At 29.8% G+C, this 13,707-nt stretch overlaps 1 protein-coding gene across 1 annotated transcript; it reads left to right on the top strand.

The window, feature by feature from the left end:
* The first annotated feature begins 492 nt into the window (after positions 1-492).
* Positions 493-6,359, top strand: Meigo (medial glomeruli). The gene is made up of 7 exons (XM_026634570.2): positions 493-883; positions 2,442-2,561; positions 3,375-3,608; positions 4,311-4,372; positions 4,992-5,139; positions 5,525-5,660; positions 6,199-6,359. The coding sequence occupies exons 1-7, from the start codon at positions 695-697 to the stop codon at positions 6,258-6,260; spliced, it is 951 nt and encodes a 316-aa protein (XP_026490355.1). The 5' UTR covers positions 493-694; the 3' UTR covers positions 6,261-6,359.
* Positions 6,360-13,707: the final 7,348 nt, after the last annotated feature.

Here is a 13,707-nt window from a genome sequence, read left to right as displayed (position 1 = left end):
ATTTTTAAATTAGATTATATTTTCTTAGACTGGTAAAACTGATGTAGTGGTCCCTAATATTTTAGTATATATCCCTAATACTTTAAATCACTTTACATGTTCAATTTCGGCTACATAACATCATGATTTTAATTTAATTATAATAAGGCTTAATATTTTTAAGTTGGTTATAAGCTGTTCTACTGAACAAACAATATTAAATTTTCAAACAATCATCATTGATACATAAAATAAATTGAAGTAATATATATGAATATAGTAATCATATCATTCATATCATATATATGGAGTAGTAGTAGAATATATAAAATCTAATTTAAAAACAAAAGTTTTTTTGTAATACGTATTATAATTTTACATATATTTAGTTGTGTAGTAAAAAAATATTAAAGTCTTTTATAATTCTATAAAAAAATTCGTGATAGATTTTAGTATTAAGGTTATTTTCAATTTTTGAACGAATAATTTATGCGCTTGTTAAAAGATTTGTTTTGACGTTTGTGTTACAAAAATGGAGTACGTGTTCAATTTGTATTCGATCAAGTAAATTTGTAGTAGATCTCGATTTTTTTGAAGTGAATAATATATTAGCTACGTGTCTTTTACAAGTAATAATCTCCGTGTCCATTCCGATAATTTACACAGAGCAGCTGCTTAGTGCTTTTTCTTCAATCACATTCTCAAATATACAAACATGATTAAACATAAAAGTGAAATTCGATTTATTTTCTATGCTTCTTCTATCTTTATTTGTTATTTTATATTTGCAATGTTACAAGAAAAAATAACACGAGGAAAATATGATGGCGAAAAATTTACATGCGCGCTTTCCCTTGTCCTAGTTCAATGTGTCGTGAATTATATCTTCGCTAAAATATTAATGGTAAGTTTTAAATATCCTCCTCCATCCTATAATCAATGTTTAAATATCATTATGGAACTGAAATAGAAATCAAAGAAATTCTTCTAATTATCATCTGTATCATAAAATACAATACTGATTAACTTTAAGAAACTAAAAAACTTAACCCTGACTTAATTTATATTGTATAAACTGTATATACTCATAAAAAAAAAACTCATAGGCCGGAGAGAGTTGAGATGTTCTGAGAGTACATTCATGATCATGTTTTGCAATTTACAGGGCTTTACAGGATTTTTGATACATATTTCTGGGACAGTTGGACTATCCAGTTTTTAAATAGGTTTCTGTACTTCAGTATCTAGAGACTCTTTATTCTTATAAATTTCCAGTTGTAATTTTTCCTACAGTGTCAATTGGGGTAGGAGTGTACCTATTTATGGCAATCTTGGAGATCCTTCAATTTCGTCGTGGGATTTAATAGTCATAGAAAAATATTTTTGTAGCTAAAACATTACATACATAAAATGATTATAACCCAATATACAAATTTTAAATTAAAAAAAATTAAAAGTAATAATCAATGTAAATACAGACTTTTACTGAAAAAAACAAACATTTTTTTTAATAGTGGTAGTATCGGTATAGTGGCACTAAAATCTCTAAAATCTAGCTTCTAAAATCTAATTTCTAAAATCTAGCTGAGCAGAACACTGCTGCACTTCTGTGTTACTTTCTTTTACGAAAGGAATACAAAAATCTCATTTTGTCACTAAAATGTTAATGCATTTCCCAACATATTTTACACTAGTTACTGCTCTTGACTTCATTAACAGTTTAGGGATGTGTCATCTGGTGTTAGGCATAAAAATGTAGCTGATGTTCTTCCTTGTAGTTCAAGCTTACTTTGAACCAATTTTCATCAAATTAGGTTCAGCGGCTTGGCTGCGGTACAATAATAGTCAGACAGACTTTCGCAAAATTCATTCAGTCATCAGTTAATATTCTAATTTCTTTAAATATATGCTTTTTGGACTTTTTAGAATATTCTCTATAAGATTTTATAACACTAAATTAAAAAAAAAAATGTAGTCATCTTATCTGAATATGTTTGTATCATGTATATGGCACATTTTTATATATGAAATGCAAATTTATAGTAATAAAATGTTTAGCAGTTCAGGGGACATAAAGATATTCATGTCTTTACAATCACTGCACCTAGTTATAAGTAAAGGTTAGTTTTATGTAGAGCAAAAACTTGTTTGTTGACTTACTGTTTGCACATATTATTGGTTTCGCATGGGTGCAATTAATTAATACAGTAAATAATGTGGTTTAAATATTATTTATACCCTATAGTACTGAGTAAAAATGTGGCTTTCTACCAATGAGAAAATATAAGAATCGGTACATAGTTCTGGAGATTACCCTACGTACAAGCAAGAAAATGCTACCTCTTTATTACATATGTTATATAAAATTTGTATTTTAATATAATTATATTTTTTTTCTCTTGGAACTAGCAACTTTAAGGTTAAATTTTGCATTTTAATGTTTTATTATAATCTTATTTCAGTTCTGGCAACATGAAAAAGACACTACCCGAACATTGTATTACTTTTCATCATCTCTCACATACTTGTTGGCTATGGTGTGCTCTATAATGGCTCTGCAATGGATCAATTATCCAACACAGGTACACAAATTTATTAATTCATTAACATAAACTGACATATCTTTTATGGTAAGACTTTTAAGATAGGTCTGTCTGGTCGAACAGCAATAATTTGGACTGCTGTTTTCTGGTTTCAAGAACTTTGATCTCGAATCAAAGTTCTTGGCATACTTACTATAGTATATTGTTACACCAATTTGACGTTTGGTATATATATTACATATAATCACAATATAAAAAATAATACAGTAGGACGACACCTTTGATCTAGTGGAAAATGCCGACAACTTCTAGACGGCGTTAGGATGCGAGGGTTGTCACAAGTAAACAATATTTATAAAATTATTTTTTATTGCAAATCAACATCGTCAGCAATATTATAATTAAAACAATATTATAACTTTATTTAACAATGAAAACAATTTCGAATTCTGTACTTACATCAGTATACTGGCCAGTGGTAATGTCAAAAAATCGATGTCATTTATATCATCTCACCGGTACAATATGGCGTCTGATTTATGACGTCATTATCACTGGCCAGTATACTGATATAATATAGTAATATAAATCAACATGTATATTAGGGAATACACCGTACATTTATGATTCAAAGTAAAAAAATAAAAAAAACAGACACGCGTTAGCCCTAAATGATGTGTCCCGAACTACTAACATTGTTTTGTTTGCAGTTCGGGCTAGGCATTCCCACCTCTCGCCCCTTACACCTCACACGATTGCCCTGTCTAAACGTCTTCGTTGGGCGAATGTATGGTTTTTTAGACTGATGTAATTCTTAAATGTATAATATATTAATGTTAAATATATTTTAAGGTTGTTGGTAAAGCAGCAAAGCCAATTCCAGTGATGATACTTGGAGTTTTAATTGGAAGGAAACAATATCCATTGAAGAAGTACTTGTTTGTTTTCCTTATTGTTATTGGTATTGTTATGTTCATGTACAAGGATCAAGAAAAAGTACTAAATGATGACACTCAAGGAATGGGAATAGGAGAAATTTTGCTGCTCATGTCCTTAACTATGGATGGATTGACCGGAGCTGTTCAGGTAAATAGAAATACATATTATTTATTATATAGATTATTATAGAGACCTGGGATTAAAATCCTAAACCTTTTGATCAACTGCCACACAATCTCTCCATTAGATCAACAAGGCATTCATTATTCAAAAAAATCAAAATATACTTTATTCAAGTAGGCTTTTACAAGCACTTTTGAATCGTCATTTAACAAACTATTTGAAGCAAAACTACCACCGGTTCGGAATGTAGATGCTACCGAGAAAAAGTAGCAAGAAATTAAATACAATTATATATGTATGTTATGTCTCCTGCCTGGAAGTCAACAAGCATTAACTCCACGCTTTTTATCATTAATATAATCTTGTTTATCATAAATGATATTAATGTATAATATATATGTATATATGTATAAATAAATGATATTAAGTAATCAATTAACTGTAGACAAGCAAACATAGTAGACAACCATTATATTGTTTAATTTTTAATTTTATTTTGTATTTACAAAGCTTACTTGATGCGCTGGCCAATGTAATAGTTATTTCAAGTCTTATTTATCTAATATATCATAAATCACAATGTACTATATATAAGTTTTAGCAAAGCGAACCAAACTATTATTATTTATCTTTATTTAGTTGTTAATTGATGTTGATAATATTTATAACATAATGTATTTGCATGAAATTCATTTCGTATATCATTTTGTAATAATATACTTTCAGGAGAGAATAAAGAGTGAATCTTCCCCTTCGGCCTACTCAATGATGCTTAACACAAATATGTGGTATGTAAATATTTAAATATGTAATATTTATTATATATGTAATATAAATTAATGTCGGTATATTGATATGAGATTAATGGGGTTTGCAGTGTTTGACTGAACATCTCCAGAGATCATCATGATTTTTTTTACATATTTTCATGAATATAAAACCTTTGTTTTAACTCGTCACGGCAAGGTGCAGCACATCAGTCTTTACTGCTCAACACATTAATGTTAATTGTTACATATATGTACAGGAAGTACAATTATTCAATTATACTGTAGAAAATATTCTACAGTATAATTGAATATAGCAATAAGCAGATATAGTTTGTCTGACTGACTGACTAACTGACTGACTGTTGATGATGGTTATTCTTATTAATTCAGAAACCAACATTAATATTTTATCAATTGATGATTGATGATATGCCATGCGTGAAATAATATAGCAAAACATTTCTAAAGTAGATTTTTCTTTTAACCACAAAGATGACTAAGCGATGGTTATGCTTTGCGTTTGTGCTTAGAACTACATTGCGAATATGTATCAGTATGTGGTAATAAATATTGCAAGTGATATTATATGTTGAAACTTTCAAACAGTTTGGATAAAGGACTTTTGTTCTCTTTTCAGGTCTTCAATCATATCTGCAATTGGTGTGCTTTTAAGCGGGGAGATATTTAAGTTTGTGACATTTGTGACTCAGCATCCAGAGATTATTGTATACTTAGTAGCATTTGCTCTGACCGGCGCCCTGGGACAGCTGTTCATATTTTACATGGTACATTCTAAGCTTTAGCATTAAAACATATTTTTTTTTTTAAAATGACAGTTATCATAATAAGTAATGTCTGAAAATTCTTTAAAGCTCATAACTAAAATTCTATCCAATTTTTTTTAAAGATTCCTTTATCTTATAGACGTGACTTATTTAAAAATAAATATCTTTAACCGTAATATCAATAGGAACTTAGTACCCTAGTTTCCTACGGTGATGTATTAACTGTATTAATTATAATATTAACTTACTGGAGAAATATCACATAATATTGACACAATTTGAGATAAACTTGGGCAAAGTTATGTCTGAATAACAAATTGGTCCAACTTTTACAAATGGCGTCACACGAGGAGGCTTACAAATTACAACTTTGTGTATGTTGTAGGTGTCTGAGTTCGGTCCACTTCCATGCTCAGTGGTGACAACGACGAGGAAGTTTTTCACGGTTCTGGCTTCAGTCATCATATTCGGAAACGTTCTATTTACACGACAATGGATTGGTGCTACGTTGGTCTTTTCTGGTAAGAATTGAATTATATAAATTATTATCAAAATTAAAATAGTGTATAGATCTCCAAAATGTCTACGGAAAAGTCAACGATGGAATTGTACTATCGTCTCTATTTTCTATAAATGACCTGCAACATATTTAAATATTTAAAAAACAGATAAAAAACAATGTAGTTTAGTATAGTTGTCACAAAGTATAAATCCCTATTAAATTAAATAATATTAATTTTAAATGTAATGTTGCTATTACAAATCTAGTAAAATCCTTTTACATTTGAAAACTGTAGTATTGGAAATATTAAGAGATATTTAAATAAATGTGTAAGTTAATACATGACATATGTTTTAAGATGTTTTAACAGATTATGGGTGATTAGATATAGAGATATCTATTCGCCAAAAAAAAAGATATTAAATGAAATATATATTTAGAGAGGGTTAAAACCCTTTTTGTGTCATACAATGTTAGGATACGATTTTAATATGAAAACAGTTTTATATATTAGGATAGAAAATTGAATATTTACCATACTCTCTATTTTGTTACAGGACTATTTTTGGACATATTTTACAGCAAATCCTCTCCGTCTAAGAAAACCACGAACAAATGATGGCTCCGGGCCTTGGAGGCCAGGATTTTGAGAAACTTAGACAATTTGTTAATTGATTTGGACTGATTTAATTAATTAAAAAAAGAAGACATGTTTTTACATTTATTTATTTATTGAATATAATTTATTTACTCAATATGAATGAAATTATACTGACATTTCAAATGTCAATTAGTTTATGTTATTATGTGATAACATATAATGAGAGTTTAAGTTATACAGAATTCGAACAAAATTATGTTACAAAAAAAGATGATTATTATTATTAATAAACTATTTGGAAAAGCTAATGAGAAAAGATATTTTGAAGTCAAACTTCATTGGGTGTGATTAGTTTAAAAATTTAAGATCGAATAGTTAGTAACATTTGCATATGTAATGTTTGAGGTGAGGATGATGAGATGGAATGAGGCGGAGGTGATTATATTTTATTGATATTTATCAATACAATATAAACATTAGACTTGTACCATGTTGTAATACAGGAGGTAGTGTTGCATTTTTGTTGGTGATATTATGCCGATTATTTAGTGGTATCTTATTATATATCACAATTGGTTGATATATATTTCACCACTGTTAATGCAGGTGGCTATTGGAATATATATCGGTTTACAGACTATAGGTTTTCACTGGAGTGCACTTTCCTAAACTTAATAGTTTTCAATGTCTATTAGGTAATTGATGTAATTAATTTTTAATAAATTTAAACTATACTGTAAGTTATGTAAAATTAAACTGGATATTTATTTTATATTATATTTCCTCTCGAAACAATTGGATTGGGTGTATGATTGATCCGAATGGCTGTAAGCTTAAAGATTGCTTGCTTTTTTTATTCAAATTTTATCTGAGAGTTCATTCTCGCTACTGAACTTGGAACCATTGCCACCCAATCGATTGGTATGAAAATTTGCACAAACTCTTCGTGCTCATATTTTGTATAAACTATATTCGATTTAATACATAATATATAAAATAATGTTATCGAGAAGTTTTTATCACAATTCTGGTTAACATTATTTTAATGATGATAATATTTTGTAAGTGATCGTTGTATAAATGTATGTAGAGAATTGTAGCGTATATATTATGTCTATATTTACAAAATCAGTGTCGGATTCAGGTGAAAGGGCTAAGAGGCTCAAAACCCCCTAAAGCATCTTAGTTCTTCCATAATAAATCTTATAGTGAATTTGATAATTATTATCAGGGGTCAAGCTCGATTCAATTCCAAACGATAATTCTGGATCGTCATTGATGTTTATACGTATTTACGCATTTTAATCTATACTGAGGATTATCCTGAGGAGTATCCGTTAAATGTATGTGTTAAGTGTCCTAGTAAGTGTAACAAGTAGATAAATAATTCAAAATGGAATTATTGAAACAATTTCCATATATGTTATGTATATTAGATATTAATGTGAATGCCGGCAAATGTCCCACAACTGGGCTAAGGCCTCTTCTTTTGATGAGATTATTTGGCGCTTATTCCACCATGCTTGGTGGATATATAAATGGCATATTTTCCGACACATTTCTCAGGATGTTTATATTCACCGTCGAGCGCGGAATGAGTTATGTGCTCTTCCTAAATATAAGTTTAACTGAAATAAATGTTCAAAGATATCATTTTTACAAATAAATATATTATGTGTAAGAAAAGTATTTCATTTTTTTTAATTACAGGGATTGAATAATTGGACCGTGTACAAATAAAAGTTATTTAGATATAACGAGAACTAGGAATAAGCCTGTAAAAATTATCATATAGTTGAAAATTTAAATATACATATTACTTGTTTTCTATATTAGTTATTATATTAATTGCCGATTTTCTTTAGGAAAAGTCCTGTGAGAGATGAGAGAGTGAGGACGAGTCGTCGTCTTGCATTTTTGTTTGCATTTGTAAAAATCCGAAGTTAAATATATATTCTTAATATTTCACTTTGTTTACAATATTTTGTCGAGTAAAATCCGTGGAATACCAAAATGGTGACAAAAAAATGGCGGACGACAGTTGATATACTATTCGAAAAGCGTGAGTGTTTCGTAGTTTGTTGGGGTTTTAAATAAGGAAATAGTATGCGTTTCTAAACTTCAGACTACACACCGTTTTTAAAAAAAGTTTAGTAAGTAGTGTGTTAATTTCGTGGTTTCTTGAGGTTCCGGTTATGAAAATATCTGAGTAATATTTCACAGTTGGTACGTCAAGGCGTCTGCCCAACCTTCTAATTAATAGATCGCGTAGACGTAAGGATGATAGGGCGGCATTAATGTTTCGAGATTTTAATGTCGCGAAAGTATCGATGATTACTGTCCAAGGCAGATATATCGTTATCTTTTAGTATAAGTTCTATTTATACTAGTATCAAGAAAATATGCTTACTATACTAAACTAGAGGTGTAGCCAAGAATTCATTTGACTTTGTTTCTTTGTTATACTCTCATCTGTTGTTTGCCGATGACAAATATTATATGTTAGGTAATATTATGTACATTGGTGTATTGCGATTGAGTTGCCTACCTGAACCACAGGCCCCTAGATACTATTATAATATAACCTCTTCTCCGAATTATTATTGATGAAAGTCGAGAATTAATCGATAGAATATCAGTCTTCTCTCGGATTATCTTATCTCGGATATTTAATTTGACGCTACTTGATACGAATGGAAAGAGTAAGGTGAATGGATAAAGTAAGGATCGGGTACATAAGAGGAAGTTTGAAAGGAAACCGGCTGTCATGGTATGGGCATGTTATGCGGAAGAATGAGGACCATGTTGTGAGAAAGGTTTTGAGAATGGATGTGGATGGATATAGAGGTAGGGGACGACCAAAGAAACGACGGATGAATTGTGTAAAAGACGATATGGTTAGAAATAATGTTACTCGTAAGATGACGTTCGACAGAGAAGTGTGGAAGAAGAAGACATGCTGCGCCGACCCCAAGTAAAATTGGGATAAGGACAGGAGGATGACGATTTGATATAAATTGTAAATATTGTGGCACTTAATGTATAAAACTATTTATAATAAAAAAAGACAACGTACATTTTTTTTAATATTTATTTTTCAAAACATCGAGTTTGATACGTTATAAAAAATATTTATCCACGGACAATAATGCGAAATTTCCCATTGTAACATATAAATACACATACTAAAAATATTTACTTATGATATAAATATATTTACATAATTTATTTTAAATGCTACGTACATTATATTCTCGGTTTTAATATACCCATTTCATTAAAAGTAAAGTATCTTAAATCTAAAAGAATCTATCATCATGCAAAAATTCTTTGGTAGGTTAAACGATTTAAAAATAAATGTGTAGGTGAATTATTATTGTGTATATAATTAATTTATGATATTTATTTATTACACTATACAATTACACAAATACGATATAATATTCTACTTAACATTTATTTATTATTTATGTAATAATATAATATACATACACAATACACACCGACATTACACTTCATATATTTATTTTCATAGCAATATTAACACAAAATATTAATACACAAGCATACTCGGGCGAAACCCGTAGTATGCGCCGGATCGGCCGAGCGACGCTTTTGTTCCGCGTCAACCCGCCACCGCGTAATATCGTAACTTCGTAAGTCGCCAGAGTGCATAGCTAATTAGTTAGTCGATCTCTCACGCTCGATGCGATTCGTTTACTAGCCTTTAATGTCAAATTGTTTTCGTATTTAGTTTTAGTGATTTATATGTGTTATCAATTCTATCAGAACTGTTGCTTTATTCTTCATTTGTGCAATCCCGTCTGGGTAGGTACCGCCCACTCATCAGATATTCTACTGCCAAACAACAATACTTAGTATTGTTGTGTTCCGGTTTGAAGGGTAAGTGAGGCAGTGTAACTACAAGTACAACGTATATAACATTTTAGTTTGTGAACTATAACTACTAATATACCTCCACCATACTAATATTTCTTAACGGTTAATATTTCTTACAGCGCCATTGTCTATGCGCGGTGGTGACCACTCACCATCAGGTGGCCCATATGCTCGGCCAAAAACCTATACCATACAAAAATAGAATTATAACATACATTATAGTTTTAATATGGTTATAAAATACCAGAGATTGTATGAATACATATTTTATAAACATATAAAATAAGTATTCATACACCTTTAAGTTGTAGTAATCTTATCTTGTAATTAGGCATTAAATATTCCTCAAATATAAATTGGAATAATGTCATAATGAATACCATTTATCTAAAATAGGTATAATGTCGACAATCTTCAAAATATAATTTTGTTCAGTAGGTCTTTTCCATATTATGCGAAAATTATTTTAAATTCTAGAAAACAAACTTTTGTACACACGCTACCAGTCCGGTGTGAAAACATATTTTTGTAATGAACAGTTCGTTAACTGAGGGATGTTGTAATTAAGTAATACATCACGTATTCCGCTACGATTCGCAGGAACAAAAAACGTTAACGTCAACCAATATGAAAACTGTATGAGAGAGGCGTCATCTTATATCCAAATGACATTAAATTAAATCCCCGTTTCAGTCTTTGGATTTAGTTGTGGGACCCCGCAACTTTGAAAAGTTATATAATCATTTAAAAAATGCTCCGATTTTTGGTAGTGATTAATACTAGTAAGGTGGGTGGACCATGGAAGGCCACGCTCCTTTGAAGTCCAACTATTGAAAATTCGTAGTTATTGTTACCATCTAAAGGAAAAATTGATATAGGCTTGATCGACATTAAAGTCATATCCGGTGGATATGAGAGCGCCACGCAATGAGCCGAAGTGTGACCTCATAGGAAACATTATCATGTTAAAAGGCACCGCAGAAGATTCACGCTATTTTTTTAAAGAGTAGGACAGCAACCATTATCATTTATATTTATTATCCTTTTGATGGAATGGTACGTCCATTCCATCAAAATGAAACCTGTTTGTTGTTTGTTTACGGAGCTCGAGAGATCGGGTTCTATATAAGCGAATTAATCTGACGACATTGCGTCAAATGTCTGTACACATCCGCTGCAAACGACGCCTCAACTTGATACGATGATTGATTTACCACGGAACAAAATATTAATGGCATCCTCACTCAGTTATACGACAAACATTGGTTTGAAAACATGAACGAAATACCACTCACACAATATGACTCTGAATCTAATCTCTTTATTTTTATTAATTTTATGTTTTATTTTATCGATTAGCTTATTACAATGTTGACATGCCTATATTTAAATTTCCAAGTAATCTTAGAACACCTGTAAAAAAGTAGGCAATTTACCCATTTACTTATTATGACTTTTGGTTTACTGTGTATTTTTGTTGTACTACTTGTTGGTGTTGTCAAATAAATAAATAAACACCAATTAACATGAAATTATCGTACTAAATTTGACACGGACTGCTAGCATATTCGCAAAATTGACCTGAACATAACAATTCTTTACTATATAATTGACTATGTCAATCAATAAAAAAATTATACTACACTTATTCTAAGCTTATTAATCAAAAATATGATATAATGATAGATTATGATGTACTTACATAAACATTTAAAATTGCACCGAGTGCTCTTAAATACGTAGTCGTTGGGCTAAAAATGGTTCAGATCCAATCCGAACCAACAAACATTTCAACGATATACTATAAAGATTAAGTATAAACATTTCTAATTTAATACAAATCAAATTATTGATCTATGTAAACCTATAATATATTCTGTACATTTATTTGTGATCCCTATTAATATTATATTTTTATTTATTTGATGTGACATCCGTAAACGATGTCTCTTCAGATGCAAATGATCTTCCAAATCGTTTGGGCTTGTTTTTTCTGAAAGAGATATTATTGAAATTAAACGCACTTACATTTATAAAGGCAAATAAATTACACCTAATATGATAATCGCAAGGCAGGCATGGATTAGCGTAATTTATATAACGCAAATCTATAAATACAAATCGCATATAATAAAAGCTTGATTTTACAAAGATAGCACAAATGTTCTAAAATAATAATCAATCATTCATTCGCATTTTATATTCGCACACAATAAATTTCATAGCATACAACTCAATAACTCATCAAAATAAAAAAAATATATGAAATACGTACATAACAAAGACACTAGAAATTACTATACATTCATAATTAACTAAAAATATGCAACTAATTATAAATAAGATCGCTGTGCAATATATTTAACGTTCGAAATATTTTTATAGCTGATATTAATAAAGTTAGTAAGTACCATAGCCTTCGAACCGTAGTAAATAGGATTCGAGATATTATCTATGTACTATGTACCTAAGTATCGATCTCTGGGATACACAGTACAGTACAAATAGTACAGATATATGGGTGTACAGATTCCACCCTAAAATCGTTGGTATCATAATATTTGTTTTTGTTTTCTGTAAATATATATGTTCTTCCATAGTTAATATTATTTGAAAATCAATAATAATAATTAATTGCCAATAAATGCGTACAAAATAGCAAATGTTAAACTGTTTAGTAATTGATTGGATTAAAAGCTATTATAAGAATAATTACTTATTACAGAGTAAATCTCAATCTTACAACGGATTATTACATAGTTTTACGTCCGATCAGGGTGCATTAAATAAAAATAGTTACTTGTTATATAAGTAACTTACACGTTAGTTTTGTGCCCAGAGGGTCCTGCCACATTCACGTCTACTCTTACTGGAATGCTAGAAAGAGAATTACGATTCTATTTAACTTCATATCAATAAATTATTTTATTTTATAAATTTATTGTAATAATAAAAAAAATATGTTTGAATTTTATTTAATTCATAACCGCTTTTTATTTAATATGAAGTTATATGCTTTTAAATATATATATTCTAAAATCAATGATACGCCTATAAGTAAGTACACTTGATGTCCATTCCAACTTCGTATAGATACAATTCGTACAAAGTTTTCCCTCTCGATTCCCCCTTTAAAGTCAAATTTCAAGGAATCCGTTTGAACTGATGTTTACGTTATAAAACAAACATACGGTCATTGCTTTCTAGGCTCAGTTTGCAGGCTGTACTTTGACAGTCAGTCAGTCAGGCAACACGACTTTATAAACATACATACATTTATTAAATGACAATCCTGACCATTGTTTATTTTCATTTAAATTAAATATTTTGTAAAATTCTGTACTAAGTCGACGAAGATCGGAATACGTATTGCATATAGTAAAATTAAGCCTTGTATTCAATTAAGCGCTGTCTGTAATTTATCGCTTCACAATAAACTTGAAAATGATTTTTACACTTACCCTGCTTTTGATGTACTTGGTTCATTTGAATCAAACTGGGATCCAACCTGAGGAACATCGCTGCAAAAAAAGAAATATATATTGAATAGCTGAGTGTAATAAGT

Source organism: Vanessa tameamea, chromosome Z, assembly GCF_037043105.1.
Source record: "Vanessa tameamea isolate UH-Manoa-2023 chromosome Z, ilVanTame1 primary haplotype, whole genome shotgun sequence".
In the NCBI taxonomy this organism is placed as follows: domain Eukaryota; kingdom Metazoa; phylum Arthropoda; class Insecta; order Lepidoptera; family Nymphalidae; genus Vanessa; species Vanessa tameamea.
The sequence above is the reverse complement of the archived record's forward strand: the minus strand, read 5'-3'. Positions and strand labels throughout refer to the sequence as shown.

What these genes read in the sequence shown, in the direction of transcription:
- Meigo (XM_026634570.2), top strand. Translation starts at nt 695, where the DNA reads ATGATTAAACATAAAAGTGAAATTCGATTTATTTTCTATGCTTCTTCT. An exon ending in ATGCTTAACACAAATATGTG is followed by an intron (nt 4,373 to 4,991) that starts GTATGTAAATAT and finishes TTCTCTTTTCAG; the next exon opens with GTCTTCAATCATATCTGCAA. An exon ending in AGCTGTTCATATTTTACATG is followed by an intron (nt 5,140 to 5,524) that starts GTACATTCTAAG and finishes TGTATGTTGTAG; the next exon opens with GTGTCTGAGTTCGGTCCACT.